The sequence below is a fragment of the Cololabis saira genome, chromosome 13 (genome assembly GCF_033807715.1).
Source record: "Cololabis saira isolate AMF1-May2022 chromosome 13, fColSai1.1, whole genome shotgun sequence".
Classification (NCBI taxonomy): Eukaryota; Metazoa; Chordata; class Actinopteri; order Beloniformes; family Belonidae; genus Cololabis; species Cololabis saira.
The window spans coordinates 11,071,476-11,098,783 of NC_084599.1; the positions used below are offsets into that span (position 1 = coordinate 11,071,476).

Below are 27,308 nucleotides of genomic sequence, written 5' to 3' on the forward strand. Positions count from 1 at the left end.
CTTCTAGCTACTTGGAATAGGTCTTATAGACTTAACATTAGACACGCTTATGACAAAATGTATGTCCGAGCTACTGACACAACTCTTCCCTCCTTAATCTGATCCAGCTTCAGTGTGATGCATACAGTGATTACAAAACCACACAGTGGCATGTTTGTGCCATTGCAGTTCATTACCACTGGACATTTTATTAAAATGTTCAGATAATTCAAAACACTGTATCTCTAGATGCGTTAATTTCTTTAGATATTCTCATCTCTTCCTGTGCAGTCTGGGAGTGTCTCTGGTTCTCATGAGGATTATATGATCTGTATTAATGCCAGTTCTTGCAATTTGACTGAAGACTCATTATATATTAGTGTTCTTTTTTTCATCCGGATTATATATTACCAGGGTTCTTTTTTTTTTTTTTTTTTACTTAAATCTTAAATTGAGTGTACTTTGTTAACTAGTTTCGAATGAAAAAACAAACAAACATTTGTTTTAGGAAAAATATTGACTTGCACACAATGTCCAATTGACGTGCAGGAGCTCAAGGTTAACAGGGAACTGCCATTGGCTTGGTTGATAACAGAACGAAGTCAGTTTGAGTCTGGTCGCGCAGCACTAACGTACGTACGCCGGTTTTTTGGGTAACCAACATCAGTCTAACTTCACACACTAAGCTGCAGGAAGCCTACGCCGCTCAGGACCAAAATACGGCCGTTTGGAGGTAAGATTTACTTTATTTATGATTGTAACATTTGATGAACGGGGCATTTAGACACACTGATACAACAATAAACCAATACAAATCAACAAAACCGCAGCATAGCAGTGGGAAGATGCTCTCTGCCGTAGGTTGCTAAGGCACACGCAGCAGCTAATGCTACCTGCTAAGCTGTTAGCAGCAGCCGGACAAGTTGTTAGAAACTTCTGGAAACGTTTAGCTACCTTTTAGTGCTCAAACGCAACATTTAACAGGTGAGGTTATCTTGAAATTGTCAACATATCTAAATATGTTATGTTTGACTGGATTACTGATCATAATTGTTGAGTGATAAGTTAAAAAGTTGTACATATCCTACCTGCACCTAGATGAGTGTTTATACAGTAAAGGCTGATTTATGGTTCCGCGTTACACCAACGCACCGTACGGAGCGCGTCGCCGCGTACGTTACGCCGTACCCTACGGCGTAGGCTCTGCGTCGATTTAACGCGGAACCATAATTCAGGCTTTAGTTGGGCTTTTATGTCATTAAGACTTAACATTGAGTTTTCAAAAGGATTTTCATTTTAATTAACTATATTGTATGTCAGTGTGCATTGGTCTCCCAGTTTTTATTTTTTTGTTTATTACGCTTATTTTTCAGTCAAAATGTCAAAGCACTTTGTATTTCATGTACCTGGATGAAAGGTGCTATATGAATATAATTTGATTGATTGATTGATCAGGATTGAAAGAGATGGAGACGCTGGACGCTTCAGAGGAGCGTAAGAAGAGCGGCCAGCCCTCTCTGCTGGACAGCGGCGAGGACTTTGAGGTTTTAGATGAGGAAGATATTGATGATGATGATCCTCCACCTCTGGAAGATGCGGGAGGTGGGAAGGGCAAACATACAGATGACACAGTGAAGAAAACTGCAGATGAAGACCCAGACCCTTCGGGCCAAGTCGATGAATGGTTGGATGTATTAGGTATGAGCCATGTTCAATAACATGACAGATTTTTGTATAATACATTCATCTGGAAGGTTTTAGATAAGTCTTTAAGGTAATTATGTTGGTAAGCATGTGGACCTGGGAGAGTAATGAGTTAAAGCTAACAGGATGCTCCACAACAGTTTATATTGGGTAAATTCATTGACTTCAGCCTTTTTTGAAATGTAGCAACTGAATCGTTTTCTATCATTGTTTCTTTTTGGATTTTCCTTCTGTTGCTCACTTATTTTGCACTGTGTATGCAGTGTTACGGCGCAAGAACCTTGATACTGGTTGTACAATTCGCATTTCAAGGTTTTATGGTCTTCAAACAAATATTTGGCTTATGATTCATTCCTCCGCCGGACAGAGATCAGTTTGGTTTTACTGAGTGCGTTTACATGGAGTACTGTTTTCTGATTACAGTTTGTTTGTCCAACTGCACAGAAAATGCTTCATAATAACACCCAACCCTTCTGAAATTTAAACCAGATTAAGAGATGTGGTATTAATCGTTTCATAATAAGATACAATTCCAGTGAACAATACAAATCGAGCCGTAGCTGCGCCATCATTTTCATTCAAATTAAACAAATCCCATCAACTATTGCACTGAAGTAGAAACAAATCTCTGTTTTGATAGGAAATAATATTGTAAAACAATACTATGTGCTGTAATGTACACAGGTCACCTGTCTCGTACAAAGAGATACACACAGGAGATCAGATTAAGTAATATCTCATGTAAATAGTTAACAGAAACAAAAGTGTGCATGCTAATCGGGCCACTGATGGCTATTAATACTGTTTCTCTGCAGGTAATGACCAACTGAAGAAAAAAGTCATTGAGGCGGGGAAAGGTCGAGACAGCCGACCTCAGAAAGGACAGAATGTGAAGATTAACCTTAAAACATTCCTAGTGGATGGGACTCTTGTAGAGGAGCAACATAATCTCTCTTTCACTCTAGGAGATGGTGATGTTATCCAGGTGAACACCTTTCTTGTTTGCTTTTATTTTTCTTTTGAGAGGCTAAGGATTCTTAGATAGGTTTCTTATATTTCCAACTGTGAAGCCTGTTACACCAATAACATCACTTACAATGTTTGTGCCAGTAATTTACCACCTATTTACCTTTTATTTCCTTTTACTATAGGCACTGGATCTAACAGTTATGCTTATGGAAATTGGAGAGAAGGCCCTCATCCAAAGTGACGCAAAATATGCATATGGTACCAAAGGAAGGTAGGAAAATGGAAAATGATTTAAATTGCTTGATAAAGCAGTTAAAAAAAAGACTCTTCAACATCCATTCGTGTTGATTCTCACGGATACCTTCATTCAACTGAGTGCCTGTTTCAGGTCCAGTTCCTAGTCTGGAACTAAGTGTTTACAGATGAACAGATTTAAAATGGACTCTGCAAGTAAAGCTGGTTTCAGCTTGGCCCCTACATGTTTTCCACACTTATCTATTAATTTTAAAATCAGTGCAAAAATTAAAAAAAAATAAAATAATGAAGGTTTAGGTATTTTCTGAGTAAAGTGAAGTCTGTCTGTGAGACTCATGATTAGTGACTTTGTTTTCAGTGAGGTGACAGCACAAAGGGGCAATCTCACAACGAGCGCTTTTCACACAGCAGTTGTCATATCAACATAGAAAATCTTCCCTGTTAAACTGTTACCTTTGTACGACACCAACTCATCCTGGGCTCACAGAAATTGTCTCACCTTTGTTTCACTTTTTACCACCTCCTCAGGTTGAACAGGAGGAGCAATAAATATGTTCTGCCTATAAATTAGAGGATGTAGATAAAGTTTTAGCCAATTTAGGACACAGCACAACAACCGTTTGTGCTACCACTATGCCATCAACGTTGTTTGGTGTCATTGCATTATATTCTGGAGAAAACAACATGCATAAGGTGCTGTTAAGAGAATCATACTCTTAAACTATTAAAACAGACAACTTAAACAAATGTTCTATAAGCAGCTTATTGGAAAATTGTATTATTTAGAATGTCAATAATTAGATATTTGATGTCCATGTCTGTTAATCAGTCCTTAAATCTGGCTGTCTCCTCCCCTTGCCAGTCTTGAACCTAAGGTACCCCCATATGCGGAGCTGTCTTTTGAAGTGGAACTGCTGGAAGCTGCTGATTCTCCTGACCTGGAACTGCTGACCCCCACAGAGAAGATTGCCCTTTCCAACCAAAAAAGAGAGAGGGGCAATGTCTACTACCAGCGTGGGGACTATGCTTTTGCTGTTAACTCGTATAGCATTGCCCTGCAGATAACGGAATCTAGTTCCAAAGGTGAGATGGATGTCAGTGACTTGGGCGTCAGTGAATTTAGTTGTTTTTTAGGTGTTGGAGTCTACTTTAGAATAAAAGCTCTTTCCAAGATGTGTGGTTTAAACCCACAGCATATCCATGAGAGACTAAGAAAAGATGATAAAGAGTCACAGTTGTATTAATTAGAATTTAAGTCCAAGTTTCTCTGACTCTGTTTGTTTGTTCTTGTTTTTTCTGGGACAGTTGATATCACCCCTGACGAGGAGACTGAGCTGTTGGACGTGAAAGTAAAGTGTCTGAACAACATGGCTGCTTCCCAGCTGAAACTGGAACACCATGACGCAGCTCTTAAGTCTTGTGTCTCTGCACTTGAACATCAGCCGGATAACATAAAAGCACTTTTCCGCACGGGCAAAGTACACGTTGCTTTTCTTCTTTCAATTTTCTCTCAGTTGGTTACTGCAAGATCTCCTTAATAACTGTTGTGCGTTCTCACCTTAGGTACTAGCTTTGCAAGGTGAATATTCAGAAGCCATTCAAACATTGAGGAAGGCATTGAAACTGGATCCAAGCAACAAGGTACTTTTAGCTCTATTTCATTAGTATTTGGTAAAGTACAACGACAGCCTGCTTTTATGGCCAGTAGATGGCACCAGGGTGTAAAATATCAACAGTTGAAAGCAAGGTCAGGTGGACTGCTGATTCAACATTTCAGAGGATCTATTTTCATGTTGTAGCTGTAAATAGGTTCACCCTGCATCCCATCCATATCTAATGCATAGGCACGGTTTCTTGCCTCCTGCTCATGCAGCTGGGGTAGTGTGGTTCTTTGGCTATACAAGGGCTCTTGATAGAGCTTGTCAAATGTGTGGGCTTCTTGGACCAGCAGCAGCAGGATGGCACTTATGGCCAGAACTCCCCACTTCAATCCTACACCAATCTGTCAACAGCACACAGCCTGCACACCACTTTTCAGCCAACACATGCGGTGTAACATTACATCTTAAATGAACTGATTTATTCATATGACTTTGTGTAAGTGGAAACCAGAAGAATTTAGAAATATTGTTTTTAAATATATGATCTAAACATGTACACTGCCTAATAACTGACGTCCTTCTATGTTTCTAATAGCGTGTTTTAACCCAGTGCTGACATGACGCTTTGGTTTATTTTTAATGCTGTATGAAGAGACACTCAATATAATTAATGAGGAAGTATTAAATGGGTGCATTATGTGACAAGATGATGCACTATTTCTCTCTTCTTCAAGCACTGAGGAAATACTGTACGTTTTTACACACCGCCTATCTTGCATTTAAATTGAAGAGAGGGCTTTTGTTCTTGTGTCCTTTTATGAAAGGACATGCAGACTTGACATTTCCAATTGAGATTCTCATCATACATCTCAGCACAGTACTTGAACAAACAGATACTGATAGGACAACAGTTACATCTTTGATCCTTACCCCTAAGGAAAATGTTGTTTTGTTTTCCATCCATAACCATACTTTAAATCTTAAATTATTCTGTTTCTGTTCTCCCTAAATGGTTCTGAGTCTTTGTAAAGTAAATATACTTAGTACATATTTTTTTATTTCTCCAGTAATAATTTGCTTAGTCAGACGCCAGCTTTAAGACGGTGAAGTGACTCATATCTTTAGCCCATGCTGGAACAATAATCTAACCCTTATCCAGGAATATGGTGTGGATATGTGGGGCAAAAGGCAGGATTATGTGAAGCAGGCTTGGGATTTATTGAAAGGCAATGTAAAATGAAATAAACAATTGTGTTTTTTTTTTGTATTTTCTGCATTTATTTATTTTGCATTTATTTCATTTTGTAGAATGTTTTGTAACTTTTTTTATGCTGTCTTAACCACATAGGGACTACCTTGTCTCTGGTTATTTAAGGTTGATGTCATCTTGACATTTTACTCTTAAAAAAAGAAAAAACACAATTATGTTGGGTTATTTTTGTTGAAAAGCAGCAAGAATTTGTTTCCTGAAGAGCAGGATAACGGCATGCCGACGTGGTTTGAAATTTGACCTGGAGCCTGCAACATTTATGTCTTGTCTGTTGTGTGTAGACAATCCATGCTGAACTTTCCAAACTGGTGAAGAAGCACTCGGAGCAGAGGGGGGCAGAGCAGGCCATGTATAAGAAAATGCTGGGTAACCCTTCTCCTGGTAGCAGCACGCAGAAACCCCGGGCCAAGTCTTCATGGGTGAGACAATCTTAAAGTTAAGGAATGTGTTAAATGTAGGATAACTGTCAATCACTGAATTATGTTTTTCAGTTGTTCTTTTAGACATGTAAATTAAAATCAGATAGGATTCATGGGTTCTTCCTGAGCTTTGACCCGTGTCCTGATATTAGCTCACTCAACATCTTCTCTTTTTGCAGGGTCTCAGCTGGAAGTGGCTTTTTGGAGCCACTGCAGTTGCCATCGGCAGTGTAGCTTTATCTGTCGTCATAGCTGCCAGAAATTGAAGTGAGCCTGCGACGATGACTTCATGACTCAAAAGCAGTGTGAGAGCATAAACACTGCAGCACATCTGGGAGCACCTTCCGACCAAAGAGGGTGGAAATGTCTGTCGCCACTTCACCGTCACTCTCTTTTCTCTACTGTGTTTGAGAAATATGTGTGACAAATAAGCCTCACTAATTGCATCGTGGAAATACATTTCCAGCCTTGTAAATGCATACGGTCATGCATATCTGTCATATTTCATGCCTTTTTTTTCCCCCTGTTGTCATTGTTTTTGTTGTGGGTAGTCAATGATGGGAACAAATATAATAGTTTTGAGAAGAAAAGTAGATGAGACCACATTCAGATAGAAGATATTTAAAAGATTTGTTTTTCTACACATGCTCAAATGATTATGGTCCTTTATTTATGCTGAGGTATCAAAATACTATGTTGTGCTGTAAAAGATATTTATTATCCACAGGATGTGATTTCATTTTTTTGTGCTAAAATGTTTGTCAAATTACTCCCTTTTGTCTGAGGAACACAAGGTACTCGGCTGTGCACTACTCTTTCCACCTTTTTATTTTTACACATAAATACATACATTAAAGTGACCAAAGTAGTAATAATAAATAATTTATAAACAAGACGTGCAATACAACAGCCCTTGAAGATGTACTACAGTGCTTAAGTTTTCAGTTTTCCCTCAGCTGATATGAAGGAAGTACTCACAAGTGAAAGAATGCTGTGGTATAATGCATAGACATACTTCACAATATAAACAAAACTGGGCAAACGTCCTATGTAAATATACAGAGTTCTTGTATTGGATTGAAAGTGACAGTTTGCGGTTATCTTTACACTTCAGTGCTCAGATTTACATGTTAGATTGTGGCTCATGGACCACATTGATTGCAGAGTGGAAGTAGTTTATTCCTTGATATTAATTAATTATACCTCAAGTTTTGTTGATGAGATCAAATGTTGAAAGTTGTACTTCAGTAGACTTTAAGATTGCATGAGAAGTTGTCCTTAAATCATGTTCCTATATGTGTTCTACTGTTCTTGCTTGTTTTACAACATAAATGTTACTACAAGATGGTGGCTTTCCTGGAATAGTAAATAGACTAATTGAACCAAATGTTCCAACATTTTTAAATATTTGATGACAAACTGGTTTCTGGCATTCCCTGCATTTTAGAATTTTCTATTCATCACAATAAAAGTTGTTTTATCAAACCAGCGTGTCCTTGATCTAATTATCTTTTACTGACAGATGGACTCATTTGAAGGACTTCATGTAGGGTTCACCAGCTGTCGTTACACGTTATTTATGCCTGTTATAATAATTGATACAGACAGATGGCTGCTGGGTAGTGAAGAATGCATTTGAAATACCTCCTATTGCATGACATTAGATCATATTTGCGTTGTGACGGCTCCCAACAGTGCATAGCTTCTCGATCATTTCCCCCTCTCTGTTTACAGCTGGACATTCCGAGGTTTTCTGGATATCCGCCGGCAGTGTGTGCGCGTTGTTTTCGCTCTCCTTCAGACGCTGACGTTTCGCTGACGTAATAGATGACCTATCTTTTCCCTCTTCCTACGCGTTACTGATGGGAAATACCTGATTTTGCACGCTGTCGGTCATTTTTATCGCCCATAAAAATATAAATATATATATTTATATATATATAAATGTATATATAACACGTGAAAATGATCGTTTAATATCAATCTCTCTTTTTAAAATAGTGTAAAAAATAAAACAATTATTAAATTATTGTCAAATATTGTTTTAACTTTGCATATATCACAGCGGGCGTAAATAAACACTACAGTATTTATTTGTCTTTTTTTAAAAGCTGTTTTAGGCTTGTTTGGTGCTCGGCGGTGACTTCATCGTCGATCATTGAATATTCATTAAAAAAGCAACGGGAGTTTCTGGTCGACGACAGTGCGTCCGTGCGCGTGGTGGGAACGGTGGCAAGATGGCGTCGCTGAAGGAGGAGCAGTGCTACGGACTGTCCTGTGGAAGAGTGAGCAACGGCTGCAACATCACCGTCTTTCACGTCAAACTCACTGACAGCGCGCTGAGGGCGTTCGAGGGCTTCCAGAGCGGCAAGGTAAGCGGCTCTCCGCGGCCCCGTTGTCACGTCGGTCCCAGGCAGGCTCCGGGAGGTCAGTCACCGCTCTCAAGGCTGATTTATGGTCCCGCGTCAAATCGACGCAGAGCCCTACGGCGTAGGGTTCTGCGTCGTTTTAACGCGGGACCATAAATCAGCCCTTTTAGTCCTGCCGACCACGGCGCTCACGGAGCCCCGCACCAGCGGGGACCACCGGGGGGAGGACTGGGGCGTCAAAGCTCCCGAAATAAAGCCTGAAATTGAGATTTGTGTGTGTTTGGGGGTGTTTTGTTTTCTAGGGAGGGTTATGCTGCTTTCCTGGCCGACTGTTGAGCTCTAAAGTCGGACATTTCCCCCCCAGCCCCAGCTTTACTGCCTGTCTCATCGCAGTGGGCTGTCTCTGTGTCAGAGCAGTTTCAACCTTAACCTGCCATATTAAAATGTCCTTAAAAACCTGTTGGATTGTCAGCTGGAAGTGTGAGATGTACTTCCCAGAAACTTTGATAAGCTGTCAGAATGTTTGTCCAGTGTTTGCTAGCTCCACTGGCCTGGAGTCTGGACCGCCCATGGCATCAGCCCCACTGGGGTATTTAAATCCTGGCCCTTTTAACTTGTTCACTCCACAAAAGCTTCGCCTCAGTTGTTTGGTGACGACATTGGGAATAGTTTTGGGGGAAAAAAATACTCCAGTCACGCTAGTGATGGCTTTTTTTTTTTTTTTGTTCATTCCCAGCCAGAATCCCAGCAGGATCCAAGATGTGGTCTCTTTACTTGAACTGGTCTGCGCTTCAGCTTTTTTTTGCTGGCTTGGCTGCTTGTGCCGAGGGCTTTAAGTCTGTTGGTAGCCATCTAACGTTTCAGCTTCTATAAATATTTGACAGGGAAACGCTTGGCTTTATCTGCAGCTTTCACTGGCTGCACAGCAACACTGCAGCTGAGAAAACCTCAAGTATAAAACTGGATAAGGTAACTGGTTGTAGGTAGACGTTTGCTTTGATAAATCTGAGGCACACTAAAGGTGCACTGGCAATAAATACAACCTATATTACCTTAATTGTATTGTGCCATGACACATATTGCATGCTACCCAGGTAGATCTTTACTACTTCATGTAGCTTCATTACTGGTTATTTTGGGTTAGCTTTATCCCTATTTGGCCTCTCCCCAAAACTACCCTTTCATTTGAAGATGTTATCGGTGGTTTGTGGCATTTTGTCACTGTCTGTCGTTCAAAGCATTTGTGACTGGAAATAAGTTCCTTTTTATTCATATAACTTAAAAAAAAAAAAATGTTGTATATATTTTTTTTCACATGCAGCAGGAGAGTTAACTTATTTTTCCGGCTCAATCACCCTCACGATTCTAGTGCTTAAATAGAAGTAGAGCCTTCTATTCCAGCACATAGGATTACCATGACCTGGATGACTGGGGATCTCTGCTAACACGTCTTAATGGTCATGAAAAGTCTCTTTCCATGTACGTTCCTATGCAAGTTTATATTAGAATATATTAATTTGCTCTAATAATTGATTTCACGCATAAAAAGAGAGTACACTTTACATTATTCTTAAACTTCTCTCATACAACTTATTTTTTGTTGAAAGTTTTTGCTGTATTGACACATGAGTTTGGTATTGTCTTGCAGTCCTACAGCTGCAGCTGTTAGAAGAATATTCCAGTTTAGATGAAAGGAATAGATGCAAAGATTGACTTGTCGATACCAATTTTTGTTTTTTTCCCTATTACGATAATCAACTGCATCCATTAACTTGGTCAACAATAGAAATATAGCAGAGGCTGCAGATTGTGTGTGCTAGTGGATTTATTCTTGACCTCTTAATGTTTGTTAGCTTCATACCCATGAGCAGCAGAGATATGTTTTTTAGGTTTTATGCTTCTACAATATCTGGTCCATAGGGAACAGATAAGTAGGATCCACTCCTTGATTAGAATCTCACATAGATACAGGACTTGATGCTCCTGTATGTTCGTTCATTTAGGTAACATTTATAACAGTTTTTCCCTATTGGAAATAAAATGCCAAAATAAGTGACAGGTTTCTGGAATGCTCTGGATGTCCTTGAGTATGAGTTGTTTTTGTTTTTTCCTTTTGTGCAGAGTCATCATTTAAGTTGACACTTGTGGCAATCTCACTTTGTCTTACTTTGGACTGTCAATTATTCATAAATGATGCATCATGCTCCCTGTATTTATTGGATACACACTGAGTCAGAAATGTAAGCAGAACACATTTTTAAGTATTCAAAGCAAAATGTACAGCTTTCATGAAAATGTTATTTGTTAAAACTTTTCATCGGCACATACAATCTACTCCTGCCCCTGACCATGGGTAAAACCTGTGTAAATGAGTGCACATAAATATTGGTTATTTTCAGATTCAACCACATTAATGTCGGACATGGTCTATTTTTATACTATACCTCTTAAAATGTGTGTTAAACAGGAGAATAATTTTGAAATGTAACACAATCATCTTAATCTATGCATCTAGGCATTTTGCATATTTAACTTCATATTGTGTTGCTTAGAATGTCAATGGGTTGATTTTAATTTGACTTTATATGCTGATAGACACCCACGCAGTGCCTGAGGCTATTATCAAATGCCCCAATGTTGCCATGAAGGCAAAGTGGTTGTGCATGGTTGCAAGCAGCAGCACCCTGCACAATAAATGCAAGAAGGTGCGCAAAATGGCTATGAAACAAGGCTTTCCAGTGTCAGAAGTCCTGATTGTACCCGAGTGTCTGTCTGCAGAACCAGTTCACGATGCAACTGCAAATTATTGAATGATTCTGCAGTAAGTTGTTTCATTTAACAAGCACTGCTTAAACTTTAAAAGTAACTTCTGGAATAGAAAACATATATTTCCCTTCTAAATAAAACATTTATTATTATAAATAATCAATTCAAAGTTCTGTTTTTCTGCCACTTTATTGTTTGAAGCTACATAATTTGTAAGCCAACAAACCTTTTATACTGTAAACCTGGAAATGAATGTGGTCTAGCCTAAATTTATTTCTACCCATTTCTTAAAATGTGTTAGAAGTAAGGCTTTACCTTGCTCCCACAATGCATAGCAATATAATTCATAATATGAAAAGTATCAGCTTATCTTTAGATTTTGCTATTGACTTTTGTAGAGGCATGTTTTATTTTCTCCAGTTGATACAATCTCTGTGTCTAAAATATGTTTCTTTTTCTTTCTTTTTGAATGTGCACCATGCCCACAGGTAGACCTGCAGGTTGAGGATGCACTTTTACACCTCATTTTATATAGTGGTCTTTTGAAGACGATTTCTTCCAATTAATTAGCAATGGGAATACCCTCCCAATATGCAATCAACTCATTATAATATGCACATTTGAACCACATTTGAATTTCACGCAGCATCCGTGAATCCAGAATAGGTTTTTAGTTAGGTGATTTATGTAAATCTACTCATAGATTTGCAAAGATTTCATGACTGAGGCCCAATGATATCAAATTCACACTCTAACTGAACACCAGTAGCTTCCCGTGATAATAGGAGTGTACGTCAAAGCCTGTTGGATATACTGTAACCATGCTTAGATGTGACGGTGTTCCCAATGTCTAAATTATTTCTGCCCGCTGCAGTGTTGTTGAGTAGGCAACATTGTCTCCTTAGCCAACAGCACAAATTAAAGCTAAGAGTAGGACAAACTGTCACGAATATACTGACCTCGCAAATCAGTATTGGAAAAACAAAAAGAAATTGCAATAAATAATGGTCCGTTACTTTTCCAAGTACTGTGTTTTTGGTCTAAATATTAACACACTTGACACACCTGGAAGAAAAGTTGTTCATTCAGCTGTTTTTATTTTGTATGAAAAAAATAAATTGAAAAAAAAGTGCAACTGTATTGACAGATGAACTGGAGGAAAAATTGTAGTCTCGTTCAGTCATAAGGGGGAGGAAATCATAACCAAACACAAAAAGTGAAGTACTTTGTTGCACCTCCTGTTCTCTAGCGTCATGATGGCTTGAATTCTTTGAGGCATGGACCTCCATAATCAAAAGTATTTTTCATTGACAGCATTTAGATTTCTCACACAGAGGTTACCAGGTCATCTTAAGCCGGGCATACACTGTGCGATTGTCGGCTTGTTTTGAACCGATTTTCCAGTCGTGCGACTATTTTTTGGATGGGGGCGGATTTCGACCCAATCGTTGGTCGTGTAGTAAACGTGGGGTAACGACGAGAGATTAACACATCACAACGAGCTCCTGATCACAAATCGTGTGCTCGCAAGAAAATCAAACGTGTTTGAAATCCCGGTCGCTCCTCGTGAAGGAATCACAGTTGAAGCAGGTACGACCCGACTGGCCTCATCCTTTCACAGAGAGGATGCGCAATCTCTGATGCCACGTCAAAAACTATTATTTGTAGTTTAAAGTGTTGCAAATTCACATTACAAATTACATGTTTTAATAGCAGGGAAAAAAAGACCACATTTCCCACGTCTGCCCAGCCAATTCATTGTCCAATCACGACGTTGTCTAATCTTTTTTTCATTTATAGCCGCACAGAATGGCAGAAATTGCTAAAGGCTGATTTATGGTTCCGCGTTACACCAACGCAGAGCCTACGGCGTAGGGTACAGCAGCGACCCGCACCGTACGGTTACGCTGTCGATTTAACACGGAACCATAATTCAGGTTTAAGGCAGCGCGTTTGTTTTTGCTGAGCATCTTTGTTGTCTCCCACTTCGGGGTTCCTCCTCTTCCACTTCTTTTTGACGTAACAGTTCCAGTACACATGCGTCCGATGTGAGGATTATGAACGTATAGTGTGAGCAGACGGGTCGTATCAGAGCATCGGGATGTACAGTGTGTATAAATCGTGGGCTGCGAACTTTTGAACTCAGCGATCTGGTCGTGGAGTGTGAGATGGGGCTGAATCAAATGATTTAAAATATCGCACAGTGTATGCCCAGCTTAAGCTGGGTTGAGACTTCTTATACCACATCTTCAATTACCACCATATATTTCTGATGGGTTATAGAACTAGACTTTTCTTTCTGATCATATCATTGAGTTGATGTCTTTCCTCAAAAAACCTTTTAATACATCTGGAAAAAGGATTTGATAATTGCAAAATTTCCATTATGATTGAAAGAATGAGAGCATTATTCAAAATTTGAATATAAACATGCATTTCCTGCAAAGTTGATGAATTCCATCTCCCCAGGTAATTTACCTGTTATGTGACATGATATCATTGACTTCACGACTTCACGGGACTTCAGTGTGGGATCAGAATAGTGAATTTCTTTTTTTCATCACATAAAATGTCTGAGCATCTTCTGTATCTTCTCCCAGGCTTTGTACTAAGCCCTTTTAACAAAAGCACATGACATTGCTACGAACACTAACTGACAAAAGAGTTCATGAAACCCAATATCCATATGCACAAATCGAGTTGCAAAGGAACAAATTGGATCATCTGATAGACTGGGCATATGTGGAATGTGCTGAAATGTAATTTTTAAATAAAATGAAGCTGCCATTATTTTAACTCATTCCACTACCCCATATTGAGCTTACATCTGCATCCTCATAATTTTTAACATTGGCTTGCAGCCTACTGCTTTTTAGTTGGAAAAGCGAGGGCAAAAGAGGTAAAATTAAATTACAACATTAAGTGAATAAATGTGTGCATTGTGAAAGAACAAGTTTTTTTTCCCCTCTCTCCATAGGCTTGTTCTTCTCATTCTAGTGTCAGCTATCAAAAATATTAGATTGTGATGCAGGTGCCAAGCCCATTGATATCTTGTTCATACGTCATAATTAGTTATCAGGAAAGCGTCATTGTTTTGCTGTACATTGTGCAACAGTTAATCAAACAGTCCTAGTTGACTGTGTGGACAGCTTCCTGTACGAGACGTGACTGTCAGCTGGGTTCCTCGGCACATCTCAACTCAACAGTGAAGAGTAGACTCATTTTTATTTTTTGCTTGGGTGTGACATAAGCAAGGAAATGAGTAAGAGTAGAGTGTGTCAGTAAGCTGAAGATTATGTAGAGGACTGATGAGTTTTAATTATACCTCTGTGATATTCTTAAATACCAGTATTTGGTTGACAGTGTATGGTGGTGTGATTCAGCACTGCTCACAAGTTGTTGTTTTCTAAAAATTGTTGGAAAATGTGTTCATAATATAAAAAGCCTAAGCATCATGGTAGAATAGAGGTTATTTAAAATGCAATATTAATGTTCATTGACAGTACTAGAACCGCCACAAGTACTGATATATTTCTCTGCCATATTACCCACGAGATCATACGAATTCACAACTTTCTTTTCATATTATACCATTACATTTTAAGAGCAATTTACAGTCTGTCCACTACATGATAAGCTGCAGGAGATGCTGGGTGAGACAACTTGGCGTAAAATTTAAAAATGGCTATTCGGAAGATGCTCATCCATCAAATGGATGGACTGATGTTGAGAAGCCCCCACAAAAATGTGCACAAACACACAAACCTCACACGGTTTTGGCAGTAAACTAGTCGTTAGTAAACGCAATGTCCTTGCTGCAATCTGAGCTTAATAGAAGTTTGACACACATTGGCCCGGTTTCCCAGATCAGTTAAGTAGCTCTTGACAGCGAAAGACTTCTTTCACAGGCTCCTTAAGAAGGTTTGAAAGAAGTCTTTCGCTGTTAAGAGCTACTTAACTGATCTGGGAAACCGGGCCATTGTCAGTTGTGTATAAAATGTAATGGTAGACTGAGAACCTGATGTGTTTACTTCTGTTTTTCTTTGTTTTTAGAATTTAGTACTATACTAAGAACTACATTTGTCTAATTCTATAATTGTGAACAGTGGTTTTAAGCACACTAACACAGATGGTACTGTATATGTTGGGTTTTTATTTGGCTAGTGCAGTAACAGACATATTAAGACAAAAGGAAAACCTTATATAATATTTAGTGCTTTGCAAATTATTTCAACAAACTAAACATTGGATTAGAATCTCTTTGTTTCTTGTAACTGTGCAACCTTTGTAATTGCCATTTTCCTTAATTTTTAATTAAGGCTCTATTGCAACCCTGGGGAGAGCTTTTGTGTGGTGAAAGGTATGTGCTCATAGATAAACTGCATCCCTTTCTCAGTCTCTTTTGGTGTTTTTTGTTTTTGACAAGGTATAAGCTTTGTACATTTTAGCACCATGTCAGCACCTACAGGAATGGTATAGACAGTAATGTAGCCTGGGTAAGGGTTTTGTTTCTTGATGCTGGTTGGTCTGTGCAATACGGTTATTTAAGGAATGCTTACTCCCCAGTTTTAGTAGATCATGAGACGCTGCAAGAGATGACCGTAACCACTAAGGCCAAATATGACTCTAAATGTCATGGCGTTCCTCTATCACGGTGGCAGGGAACCACAAGAGACCATGTCAACCGGGTGTCACTGCACACACGGACTCCCCGACCTGCTGTGTCCTCTCTGAGAGACGGTGGATAGATCATAGTTTAGTGTTTGGCCCACAAACACGCCTTTTGTTTGTGGTCTTTTACTGGATACTGGAGCAACGTGTTGCTTGATAATAGGCATAAGTGTACAATTAGGAGAGAAGCTCAAAGAATTTCTTTTATTATTTAATTACAATTTTAGTCTTCATTTATTTGGCCTTCATTTGAAGGCTGTTCATTCACCCAGTCTGAAGAATTGTCTAACTCCATTTGTGCTTTTATTTCTTTTTTAAAAGATTGTTAATAAAAGAAAGTGAATCCTTTTTTATTTTTAAATACATCTCACCTGCAGAGATTAATTTTTTATTCTTGTCAATCATACCAGCCCAGTGCTATGCTTGCTGGACCCAAATACCCATAACTAGAGTTCCAGTGATTGTTGTTGTTGTTTTTAGTTAGATTTTTCAGCAATGTAGAACATAAAATACACCTACAGTCATATAGAGGGTGTAGAGGTAATTATGCTGTAACCAGAATTCAGGCAAAAAAAAGTTGCTTTTACACTGCAGGTCTTGATAGCTAGTATCTTTTTTTTTTTTTTTTTTTTAATTAGTTGATATCTGCTTTTACACTGGTTAACTGTTGGAGAAACAACCTTGGAAGGTAGATGAGTCTGGCTTCCGATCTGGCAACAGTTGGGCAGCAAAGGAGTAAAACGTGTGCCATTTTTAATAAATGCATATGAAACAGAAAATGTAGTACATGGACCCATATCCATTAGTACCTGCTTCCTCAGAGGTTCATAGTATGATCATATTTATACTAACTGTTGTGTTAACAGTTGGTTCAGTAAAAGTTAATTGCTACTGCTCAAGTCCAGAGCCCACCTCATTATTCTTGAAGTTGCTTTCTGAAGCATTCTTGGGGGTTATCAAATGATTATGATTTTTTTTTTCTTTTTCTTTTCTCATATGCAACTTATGTGAAGTCGTATCCAATCTGTACCACACTGGACAAAAAAAATCGGAATTGAGTCACTTGATCCCTACTGTGTAAATGTGGCCAAATTGAGAATGATTTCATTCAGGAGAATAAATTAAGTTATATCAGGCTGTACTGCGATCAAATTTCTCTGTTTTAATTATATCATTCTCAATAACTAAATTGTCCGAAACTTTTTTTTGTAACGACGTTAACCTGAAAGCTACTATATGCACCAACACCTTAAGCCTATGTATTGAAAATATTCCTCAATGTTTCCAGCTCTATATTGATTATGCCACTTTGGATTACTATTAATTCAAGATATTTAAAACATAATTGTGGGGTGGCAAGCTGTCCATTAAAAGAATGCAATAGCCACAATCCACATTGTGGTCAGGAGTTTGAGGCATTTTTTTAAATTTAATATTTCGAGTATTTTGAGTTTTTCTGAATTAAAAATTTCCATTTTCAATTATTACAAGCTTTTCCTCAGACCTTTTTTATTGAACTGGGGTGCAGGTTTCCTGCTTGTTAGTTTATTCCAGGTCTACTTGTTGGAGAAATTGGGAGATCCTCCTGTCAGCAAGTTAAATGGTATCATCAGTGATGATGCCAATTACCTTCTGCCTAACATGACCAAAGAGCTTTTAATTTATGGGAGCTCGAGGATTTTTATTTTTCAAGTGAATGCCGTAGGCCTTCGTATTTTCCCAATCATATTCTGAATGTATTTTTTCTCTTTCACATTTGCTTCGTTTTGTTTTTTTTTTAGTTTGAGAAAGCTTGTTGAGTAATAACTTTCACATCACTTTTCTTAAAGCCCCAAAGATGAGTTCTTTGAACCTATTTTTAAGGTCCAAAGTGTTTTGTTTTACCCATATGCTCCCTTCAATTTTCTGTTGAATGTTTTCTGCGTTATTGATGGATCACTTAAATGTTTTAACATATCCTATGTAAGGACGTCCTCAGGTGTCGCGTAATAGCATTTTAAGGAAACCAACATTTCTTCAGCTCTCCATGTGTATCTTATTTTGATCTCCAGCCTAATTAGGCCATACAGCTGTTTCCAATCTGCATATGTTGTGATTCCACAGAGCACTTTGAAAATTGAGACATCCAGCTCTATTTCACCCTTGCAGAGTGCATGCCGCATAGTGTTCTTTCCATTCCTGAAATCCTAGAGGTTGAACATCTAAACACCTGATAATTTGGCAGCTATGGGCATACCCCAGCTGGATTTAGACATGTCTACTTCTGTCGTTCTGTGCTCATTTTCAAACAAACAAAGGAAATGCTGTATCTCAGCAGTGTGGCCTAAGAGACTAATCCTACACCCATTAAAACAATTTAATGAACTTTATAAACTTAAGCAAGGTGTATTGCTGAAATGGCAACTTCTGTTGACCAACAAGGAGTTACATATTAATATGTAAATAGGATTTTCCAGGCTTTTATTACTTTGCAAAGCAATCTCATCAAAAGGCAATTTTTTTTATTTATTTTTTATTTAAATGTAAATTGAATGTACTATTTGCAGACCTAATTTATAACCTAATTTTTTTCAGTGGTTTAATTTGCACATAGACATGTCATTTTGAGAAGCTTTATATTTTGTATCACACAACAAGATTAAAATCATAGTTTATTGTCATATGCATTAGTCATGAGAACACATAGTTGTCCATGGGTTTTAATTGTATACTTCCCATGTTTATCACTGAGAAAATAATAAACGTATAGTTGTCCATGGGTTTTAATTGTATACTTGCCATGTTAATATATTAATCAAAAATATGGTGATGAGACAAACACTTAAGTTACAGGAAACAGACTTGGAACAACACTGTCATCAGTTTAGTTTTATCACTGGACGTTTGGCTGAGGGTTAAGCTTATCAAACTAATTCCCATTCTGTGGCTGGTTGGCACTGTGTGAGAACATCCGTGGCCTCAATCAGGACCCGTTTTCTGTCCCTAAGGTTAGCTCTGTGGAACATTCTGGGCTCAGGTCCTAGAGAATAGTGACATGTCAGCAGCCCATTCAAACGAACAGGCTGAGAGTAGCACTATGTTAGCAGTGCTGCGAGGGGGGAGGGCATTGAGGGAGACTACTAAAACTGGTGCTGTGGTTCAAAATTTCAGGGCTGGACCACAGAGCTCGGCCATGCGAAATGTCTGGTGCTCCCGGATAGGCTCTGGGTTTACAGAGTTCAATAGAAAATTAAACAAACTTTTGGTTTTAAGATGAACGGCTGGTTTTCCTCTATTTTACTCATTCTGATATTGTTATTTTGGCTGGAAAGTGTTTAACAAAGAAACTATTTCAGCTTTCTATGAGTATATTGTGTATGACATGACTATAAACTGCAATATATTCAAAGCATACATACATATAGGTGCACTCTCAAAAAATGGTTGCAAAATGTAACATCACAACTGCAGTCCAGAGGCGCTGAATGAGTTGTTTTAATTTTGGTTGCTTGACTTTTTATTACAGAATGCATACATAAAAATAAATAGAATAGCTTCCCACTTGTCTTTTTTTAAGTATCAAAAATGAAAAATATTCTTAAACACTGCCTTTTTAAATTTTGCACTGTTTTAACAGAAATGCTTGGTTGTGGACCGGGACTAGGAAGAAGAGTCTTACACAATGTACACACACCACAATGTTTTCCTTAATTTTTACACACCTTCAACATCTTCTCTCTCTTCCTCTTATTACTTTCGCTTTGCTGCTCATTGTCGCTGTAACAGTTTTCGGTCCCGGCGTCTGTACAGCAAAACTGTTCACACACAGTATGAAAAGCGTGCGTGTGCGCGTGTGTGTAGTGCGTTGTGTCACACTAAAAAGAATCTGTGCAAAACGTGAGCTTTACATTTTTTTTTTTTTAATTAAACGAGGCTTTGAGGCAAAGGAAATTCCTCAATTTATTTTTTGTAATAGTTACTCAAGGAATCGTTGCAGCCCTAGATACGGATCTAAAATTCAAGATAGGGAGAGCATACAGAAAGTCACGGGCCAGCAGTATAGTAGTTTACCAGAGATTGTGTGAGAACGCTTTGTTGGTATGATTTGTCATATGATGGGGGGATTTTAAAAAACAATCTGACTTTTCTGTAATTCTGATCAGTCAGTAATACTTACAATTGGCCACTTTCAATCAACAGGCCAGTGATTGGAACATCCTTACGTCAACAAGGAGACCTTGTTTAGTTGGTCTTCTATAAGTTTCATCCGTTTTTAGATTAATAGGAAAACCATGTTTTTCTTTTTTTTTCCCCACTTACATTACTTGCATCCCACGATGCATTACCTCACTTTGCAAAGACACTATATGTATTAAGCACATACACGGTCTGAAATTAACACCCACCCAAACGCCAAAGACAGGTAACATTTCAGTTTGGCGAGTAAATCGTCAAGGTTATCTGCCACACTAGTAAGTAAATACCATTAGGTATTTTTAGATTATAGCCCTCTGTTATCCCTGTGTGTTTTAACTTGTAAACCGGTGGCGTTATTGCCTCCCTTGCGCCTGAAGCCGAGCTGTGGGGAGGGAAGACAAGTCGGAAAGCATTATCAAGTAGTACTACGCAACATGACGACCCTCTGTTGGTTGGCTTGGCTGACTTCACCAACATCAGAAGAGCTTTGATGATGCAGGAGATGGAGCGGGTGGTCGATCCATAATGAATAACAATGGGATTTGCAATCGTGTTATACAAATATGACCAGCAGTCTCCCTCTGCCACTCCTGCCGTTTTGTTGAATGCAAGTAACTTCTCACTGATGCTCTTTGTGTACACGCCTCACCGTTCCTGTTTTTCAAATGCTGGACAGACACTGTTATTTATTTATTTATTTATTTATTTAGTTAGGCATGTCAACCTCATCAGTGTGGTTGTTCATACTTTTGAATAATGACGAAGACATCCAAGTTATTGTTGTTGTTGTTGTTTGTAATGCAAGTTGTAATTTTATATGAAAAAACATGCATCTACTTTCAGTTTTTATGTTTTCAGACATAACTAGAGTGTGAAGCATTATTTCAAAGATCATATACTGTCTTTGTTGTGTCGTCACACAGCAACTTGAGATGCTCAACAGACAATGATCCATAATGCTTTGCCTTCAATTGTAGATGTAGTAATCTTTGTTCACAGGGAATCTTACCTGCTAACAGCAGAGTTTCCAGTATCCAATTACCGTCTAACTGACTTTTGGATATTAAGTTTATATACCATTCCTAAATGTAAGAATTATTTTATATGGAATAACTGGTGCTGTCGAGCGATTAAACATTTTTTGCGATTGCGATCTGTAATGAATTAATCTCTATTTTAATCACACCTAAACCTAAAGAAAAGCCTTCAACTTGGGGTGTTGTTTCTTTTAAATTCATTACATTATTGTGGCAGATCAAAAGATCGATTGAAGTCTTTTATTAATCTTTTTAACAGACTTGAACAGATGCAGTCCTAAACATTTACATCCACTTGGCAAGAACATTTGCCAGCCTCTCCGTTGCAGACTTGTGCATGCGCGCTGTGCTCTCCTTGAGTTAAGTTTGGAGAAGAGCTTTGCTGTTGCTCCATAAATTGCTAACATCGTTGCAGCTAACGTTAGCTGTGGCTGCGCCCGCGACTGAGTGCGTTGTTTATGTGGTAGCTAAACTTGAGCTGCTTCAGTTGTAAGGAAATTCCTTTCTACAAATAACGCATATCACCCTACCTTTATCAATGGTGCCGTCGGGGCCATTCACTGGACCGGCAACTTTCGCAGCATTTGTTTTGAATTTGGATACAGGAAGAAGAAGCGGAAATGGCGCTAATTGCGTCATCACGTTCTCCGCGCGTCGCTGGTTTGATCGGGATATCCTGAATGATTAATTATCATGTATACAGGGATAACCCTGTTTGCTCACGCATGTAAACGGAATATGCCGAATGTTTCAGTAACCGGAATATTAGCAATAACCCGAATTTTGACTGAATGTAAACGTAGTCACTAACACCAAGTTAAACACTACAATAAAAGTAGAAATACAATTTAAAAACAAGACAATACTGATAAAAGCTCCTAGAATAAAAGTACACAAAATCAACATGGTGGTCATAAAACAACCCTTTCACTACCAATGTTTTAAAGCTTGAAGAAACATATGGTTTTTAAGTTTGTTCTTGAAAGCATCGATGGAGTCCAGAGAACGTAGAGACAGCGGGAGATCGTTCCAGAGCCTCGGTGCAACGGCTTGGAGGGAGCGATCTCCTCGCGTCTTAAAGCGGGTACGAGGGACCATGAGTAGGCTCTGGTCACATGATCTCAGCCTCCGAGATGGGGTGTAGGGGCATAGTAGGTCCCTGATGTAGGAGTGGGCCTGACCATGCAGCGCTCTAAAAGTCAGCACCAAAATTTGAAAGTTAAAACGAAAAGGGACGGGGGAGCCAGTGGGAGTTTTTAAAATTGGGGTGATGTGAGCCCTTCTATTCAAGCAGGTCACCAGCCTTGCTGCAGAGTTTTGGACTTGCTGAAAGACGAGCCAGTTCTTTCTTGTTTAAGCAAGAAAACAAACTGTTGCAGTAGTTCAAACGAGATGACACAAAAGCATGAATAATTACCTCCAGATCCTTTTTGGAAACAACTGTTCTTAGTTTAGAGATATTACTTAAATGGTAAAAACAGTTCCTCATCAGCTGTTTGGAGTGGCATTCTAATGACATGTCTTTGTCAAAGACAACACCAAGATTTCTTAGGCTGGACTTAAAAGAGACACTCAAATCACCTAGAAACTGGCTGATAGCTGGAATGACATCATCAGGGCCAATCACCAGCACTTCAGTTTTATCTGGGTTAATCTGCTGAGAATTTACTCCAAGTCACTGTTTTACCTGTGCAAGGCACTCCATCAAGGAATTCAGTTTCTGAATCTCAGAGGCCTTAACAGAGCAGTACAGCTGGATATCGTCTGCAAATAAATGGTATGAAACATCAGGAAACTCCTGGATTTTCTTACCCAACGGGGTAACATGATAAAAACAAAAGTGGACCCAAAACAGAACCCTGAGTTACTCCGAACAGAAAATCAGCAGAGTCAGACAGGAACCTGTTTGCTGAAACACTAAAGCTCCAACCTGACAAATAGGAAATGAACCAGGAAAGAACTGGTCCAGACAACCCAAATCCCTCAGTCTTGTTAACAAGATTTCATGATCAACAGTGTCAAATGCCAAGGAAAGATCCAACAGGATCAGAACGGGGCATTTCCCAGAGTCTGCAGACATCATAATGTCAGTAGATACCTTGAGCAGGGCATTTTCTGTAGAGTGATGCTTCCGGAAACCAGACTGAAAAGGGTCGAAGATGTTAACACTTCTCCAAAAAGGAAGTTAATTGTTCAGAAACTACTTTCTCTAAGACTTTAGACAGGAATGGGAGCTTTGATATGGGCCTAAAACTACTGGGATCGGTGGGATCCAGACTAGGTTTTTTGAGAAGTGGTTCCACAAAGGCATGTTGGGAAGCTGGGGAAAACACCAGAAGACAGTGAGCTATTTACCAGCTTAGTAACCCAGAGGCCAATGGCATTGAACACTTTTAAAAAGAGTTTACAGGGAAGAGCATCAGATAGACAAAAAGAGGGCTTCATTCTGGTTACTAAAGCTGAGATATCAGCTTGGGTTACCGGATTAAAAGAAGACCTATTTTGGGGTGCAGTCTTAACAACAACAGGACTACAAGACGAGGGGAGAGGGGAGAGGAAGTTTAGCCTTAATATCCCGGATTTTGCTGATAAAATACTTTAAAAATGTATTGCCATCAGCTTTGCAAGAAACAGGAGAAGAATGAGCAACAGGACACACAAGAGAACCAACGGTGTCAAACACAACTTGAGGCTTCTTCTTATTTAAAACTATCAGCTGACAAAAGAAGCCAGATCTGGCTTCTTTTTTTTATCAGCAATCTATGTACCATAGACGCTCTGTTTTCCGACAGCGACGCTTCATGTCCTGAATACAGACATTAATCCATGGACATGGGGTTTTCCTTATCACCGAATTAGATTTAACAGGAGCAATCTGATCCAAAATAGATTTACAATGACTGTTAAAACTTATTTAAAGTTAGATATTAAAAAATAGATTAAGCGAGTAAAAAACATAACGCGCTAAATATGCCTGTAATTAATTAATCGCAATTAACACGTTAATTTGACACACCTAGGAATAACACTTGTTACTAAATGTTTATCCAGTGTAAGGTAGCATAGCATGTTGCTACTTAAAGGGGACCTATTATAAAAAACACATTTTTTCTTGCTTTAACATATAAAGTGCCTTGGTTCACTGTGCAGTAATAAGATTTTCCATGAACTCTTTCTACCTTTCAATAATGATTTCATAATTTTAGATATAACTGTAATAGTGGCACAAGAGAAACATCCAAGCATGCTTGCATCAGTCTCATTCACACATATGGAGTTTGTATGACTGTACATGTGCTTGGATGTGTGAAGTAAACCTGATTTTAGTACTTAGAAAAATCCTTCCAAAACATTTATATTATATATTCTCCACATTCATGATGGAAAGTGGCTTAAATGCCCTGGTGTGAAATGAACAGAAGTAATGCAGAAAGTAATTTAATATTTGTTTAATGCTAAGTTTTAGAGTTTTAAATTCACATCCAGATAGACTCTCACATCCAACTACACAGTGATTCCCCCGAGAGTACACAGACCCCACCATGCTCCACTCCGACACAAAAACCACCCAAGTCCAGTCTCTCCCACCAGCCCCCACCCGGCACCCCAAAATGAGTGCGAGAGCCGAACCAGGAGTTCCCCGACCTGGCTGGCCGGCACAAGACCCCACACCAACACAAGCATCCAGACCCCTGACAGCAACACCCACGAGTTAGCCCAGGCATCATCCACCCCATAACAGAAGCTTATAAATAACAGCAGAACCTGCCTACAAATACATTTTATAAAGAATTTAGTATTATCAAATAAACACAACATTCAAACAGACTTATGCAGCTTCAATCAGCTGACTAGACACAAACGCACTGCCAGATGCAGTTGTAACGTGAGCTCCAAGATAAAACGGTGAAATTGGAGCAATAACAAAATTTGATCACTGATTATTTCACTGCTATTATGATCTAATGGAAAAACATAAACATCCAGAACCTTGTAGATGAGTGAACAGCTTTTGCACCTGAAATCCACTTCCAAGAATAATGTGTGACGCTCCAGTGAAAAATATCGGGAGGGATCAACGCGTTAGCTGATGTTAATTTGCCTTATCATTACTCTACTTTAGATCTCATACAAAAAACACTGGGCTGAAATAATCATTTGCCTCATTATGTGCTACTTTTTTTTATTTATTTATTTTTTAAATCCATTTGTTTCAATTTATAAGTAATTAATAGTTTATGTAGGTTTGTTATTGTTAAATGGATTTTTCCTGGATGCTTGTCTGAAGTATTTTGTGTTAAATGTTCCTTACGTTTGGTGTTTGATCATTGCAGGTCCTGTCATCGCGGCCATTGATCAGGTTTAATGGAAACCAAGGGGTAAGAACACATTCTCTCAACCTCTCAAAAGAAATCTCATGCAAATGTTACATTAAGCATTTTATTCTCAGCATTTCTGCAGTTATATTACTGGTGAAATTGTTTAATCAGCATAGCTGCACTGTTAAATTGTCATTTTCTTCATACATGCAACATGTTACATTGCAGTTTTTGTTATTTTGATGCCTTAATGCTGACATCCCCTTCAATACTGGTGTTCATGGAAGGTCCCACTTCTCCCCTAGAAAGGCTTACCAGTATCATGTTTCCAAGTGCCTATAGAAACGGCAATAAAGATATTGGCATTATTTCCATATTTACCTATATAGATATTGTCATGTGTTGCATCAGCATTGCTGGACTTAAATCTGTTTTGATGTTTCTTGTCTTGCAGTTATCTACACACATTCCCTTTGTTTTAATTTCCCTGCTTTGGGCAAAACAAAAAAGTAACACTGAAACATAATCATAAGGCAAATCAGGAAAAACATAACTCTTAAAAATGATTTTCTTTGTCTGTCCTGTTGCCCTGTTTGTCATAATGCAGCATACAGTTGGATATGGTAAAGGAAGGATCATATTTGTATTCTGCGTCAGCATCTTCATGTTTCTCTTTGTAGTAGGAACTTTGGCTGAGGATGAAATTTGATCTTAATGTACCGGTCTCTTGAGGCATGCCATGATACTTTAATTGCTCCTTTAAATACAGGGGTTGTTGTATTTTATGCTTGTGTGATGCATTTCAAGTTTTCTCACAGATATGTGATTTCATATAATAACTTTGATAAAAAAGAACTATGAAAACAGTTGAACATAGATTTCACACTTTGAAATTTGAAAGCATGCCGTTAAAGGACGTGGGCAAAGCAGACTGAAAACGACAAACGTATAGCTATAATTCACCTCTACAGCAAATGTTTAGTACACTGTAACTCATTCAGATTACCATGCTGTTATTGTAAAAGACACAGCAGTTAAAACATTTGTACCAGTATTCTTTTACCAGCAGCTGACTGCCCACATGAAGAAGCCAGGTCAAAAGATACGTTTAACACGTGGGAGCCTTTCTGATTGATCTGTAAAGACATTTTGCTCTTTTGTACTATGGAGTTTCAGGTTGTTTTGACACGGAGCCTGATTTACTTATTGATTCGCTGTGTTCAAACACAGTGATATCAGTGCAGTTATGTTCAAAATATGGTCAGGTTGTTTGTGACTTCGGCAGTGCTTGTGGTTGCAGAAATGTTTAACATTATTGTACACATTTCTACATTCATTTAGGTCAAAATAAGAGTGCACCCTCTGTCCCTTCTAAATCCTGGTTTGTTCTTCTGCGTAGCAGTGACACATGAAGGGTACGCCTGTATGCTGTCTCTGGCACTGATACTCCTGCGTTATTGTTTGTGTCACTCTGTAATTACACCACCAACTGCTAAGCGGTAGTGTAGGTTTTTTTTTCGGCAGCTTCATAGCTCGCAGTGCCGAGTTTCCTGTTACGTACTTCCTGCATGTAGGTCATATGTTGCAACAGAGTAAACAAAGTATATTTTACCCAAGTAATAGCTGATATATTTTGAGCATGAGTAGTTTTACAGATACTGCAGCCAGCTGTCATTGTACCCAAAATTAAAATGATGAAGGAGAAATAGCGGTGGGAAAACGAATAAGAACAAATCCTCCAATCACTATGCCATGGCTACACCGAAACTTTGT

At 38.6% G+C, this 27,308-nt stretch overlaps 2 protein-coding genes across 2 annotated transcripts in view; both read left to right on the forward strand.

The window, feature by feature from the left end:
* Nucleotides 1-599: 599 nt before the first annotated feature.
* Nucleotides 600-7,682, forward strand: fkbp8 (FKBP prolyl isomerase 8). The gene is made up of 9 exons (XM_061737675.1): nucleotides 600-712; nucleotides 1,435-1,677; nucleotides 2,499-2,668; nucleotides 2,835-2,923; nucleotides 3,770-3,990; nucleotides 4,213-4,385; nucleotides 4,471-4,548; nucleotides 6,060-6,197; nucleotides 6,377-7,682. Exons 2-9 carry the CDS (start codon nucleotides 1,446-1,448, stop codon nucleotides 6,461-6,463), a joined length of 1,188 nt encoding a protein of 395 aa, XP_061593659.1. The 5' UTR covers nucleotides 600-712; nucleotides 1,435-1,445; the 3' UTR covers nucleotides 6,464-7,682.
* Nucleotides 7,683-8,420: 738 nt separating this feature from the next.
* The window catches only part of ell (elongation factor RNA polymerase II), a 42,125-nt gene continuing 23,237 nt past the window's right edge, over nucleotides 8,421-27,308 (forward strand). The window contains exons 1-2 of the mRNA XM_061737676.1: nucleotides 8,421-8,569; nucleotides 25,551-25,595. Coding sequence (XP_061593660.1) covers nucleotides 8,435-8,569; nucleotides 25,551-25,595 — 180 coding nt within the window. The 5' untranslated portion in view covers nucleotides 8,421-8,434. The remainder of the gene's footprint in view (nucleotides 8,570-25,550; nucleotides 25,596-27,308) is intronic.

Bases quoted from the DNA above. Each gene is read 5' to 3' on its own strand.
- fkbp8 (XM_061737675.1), top strand. From the start codon at position 1,446: ATGGAGACGCTGGACGCTTCAGAGGAGCGTAAGAAGAGCGGCCAGCCC. The intron at 1,678-2,498 runs GTATGAGCCATG...GTTTCTCTGCAG, and splicing joins TGAATGGTTGGATGTATTAG to GTAATGACCAACTGAAGAAA. The intron at 2,669-2,834 runs GTGAACACCTTT...CTTTTACTATAG, and splicing joins GAGATGGTGATGTTATCCAG to GCACTGGATCTAACAGTTAT.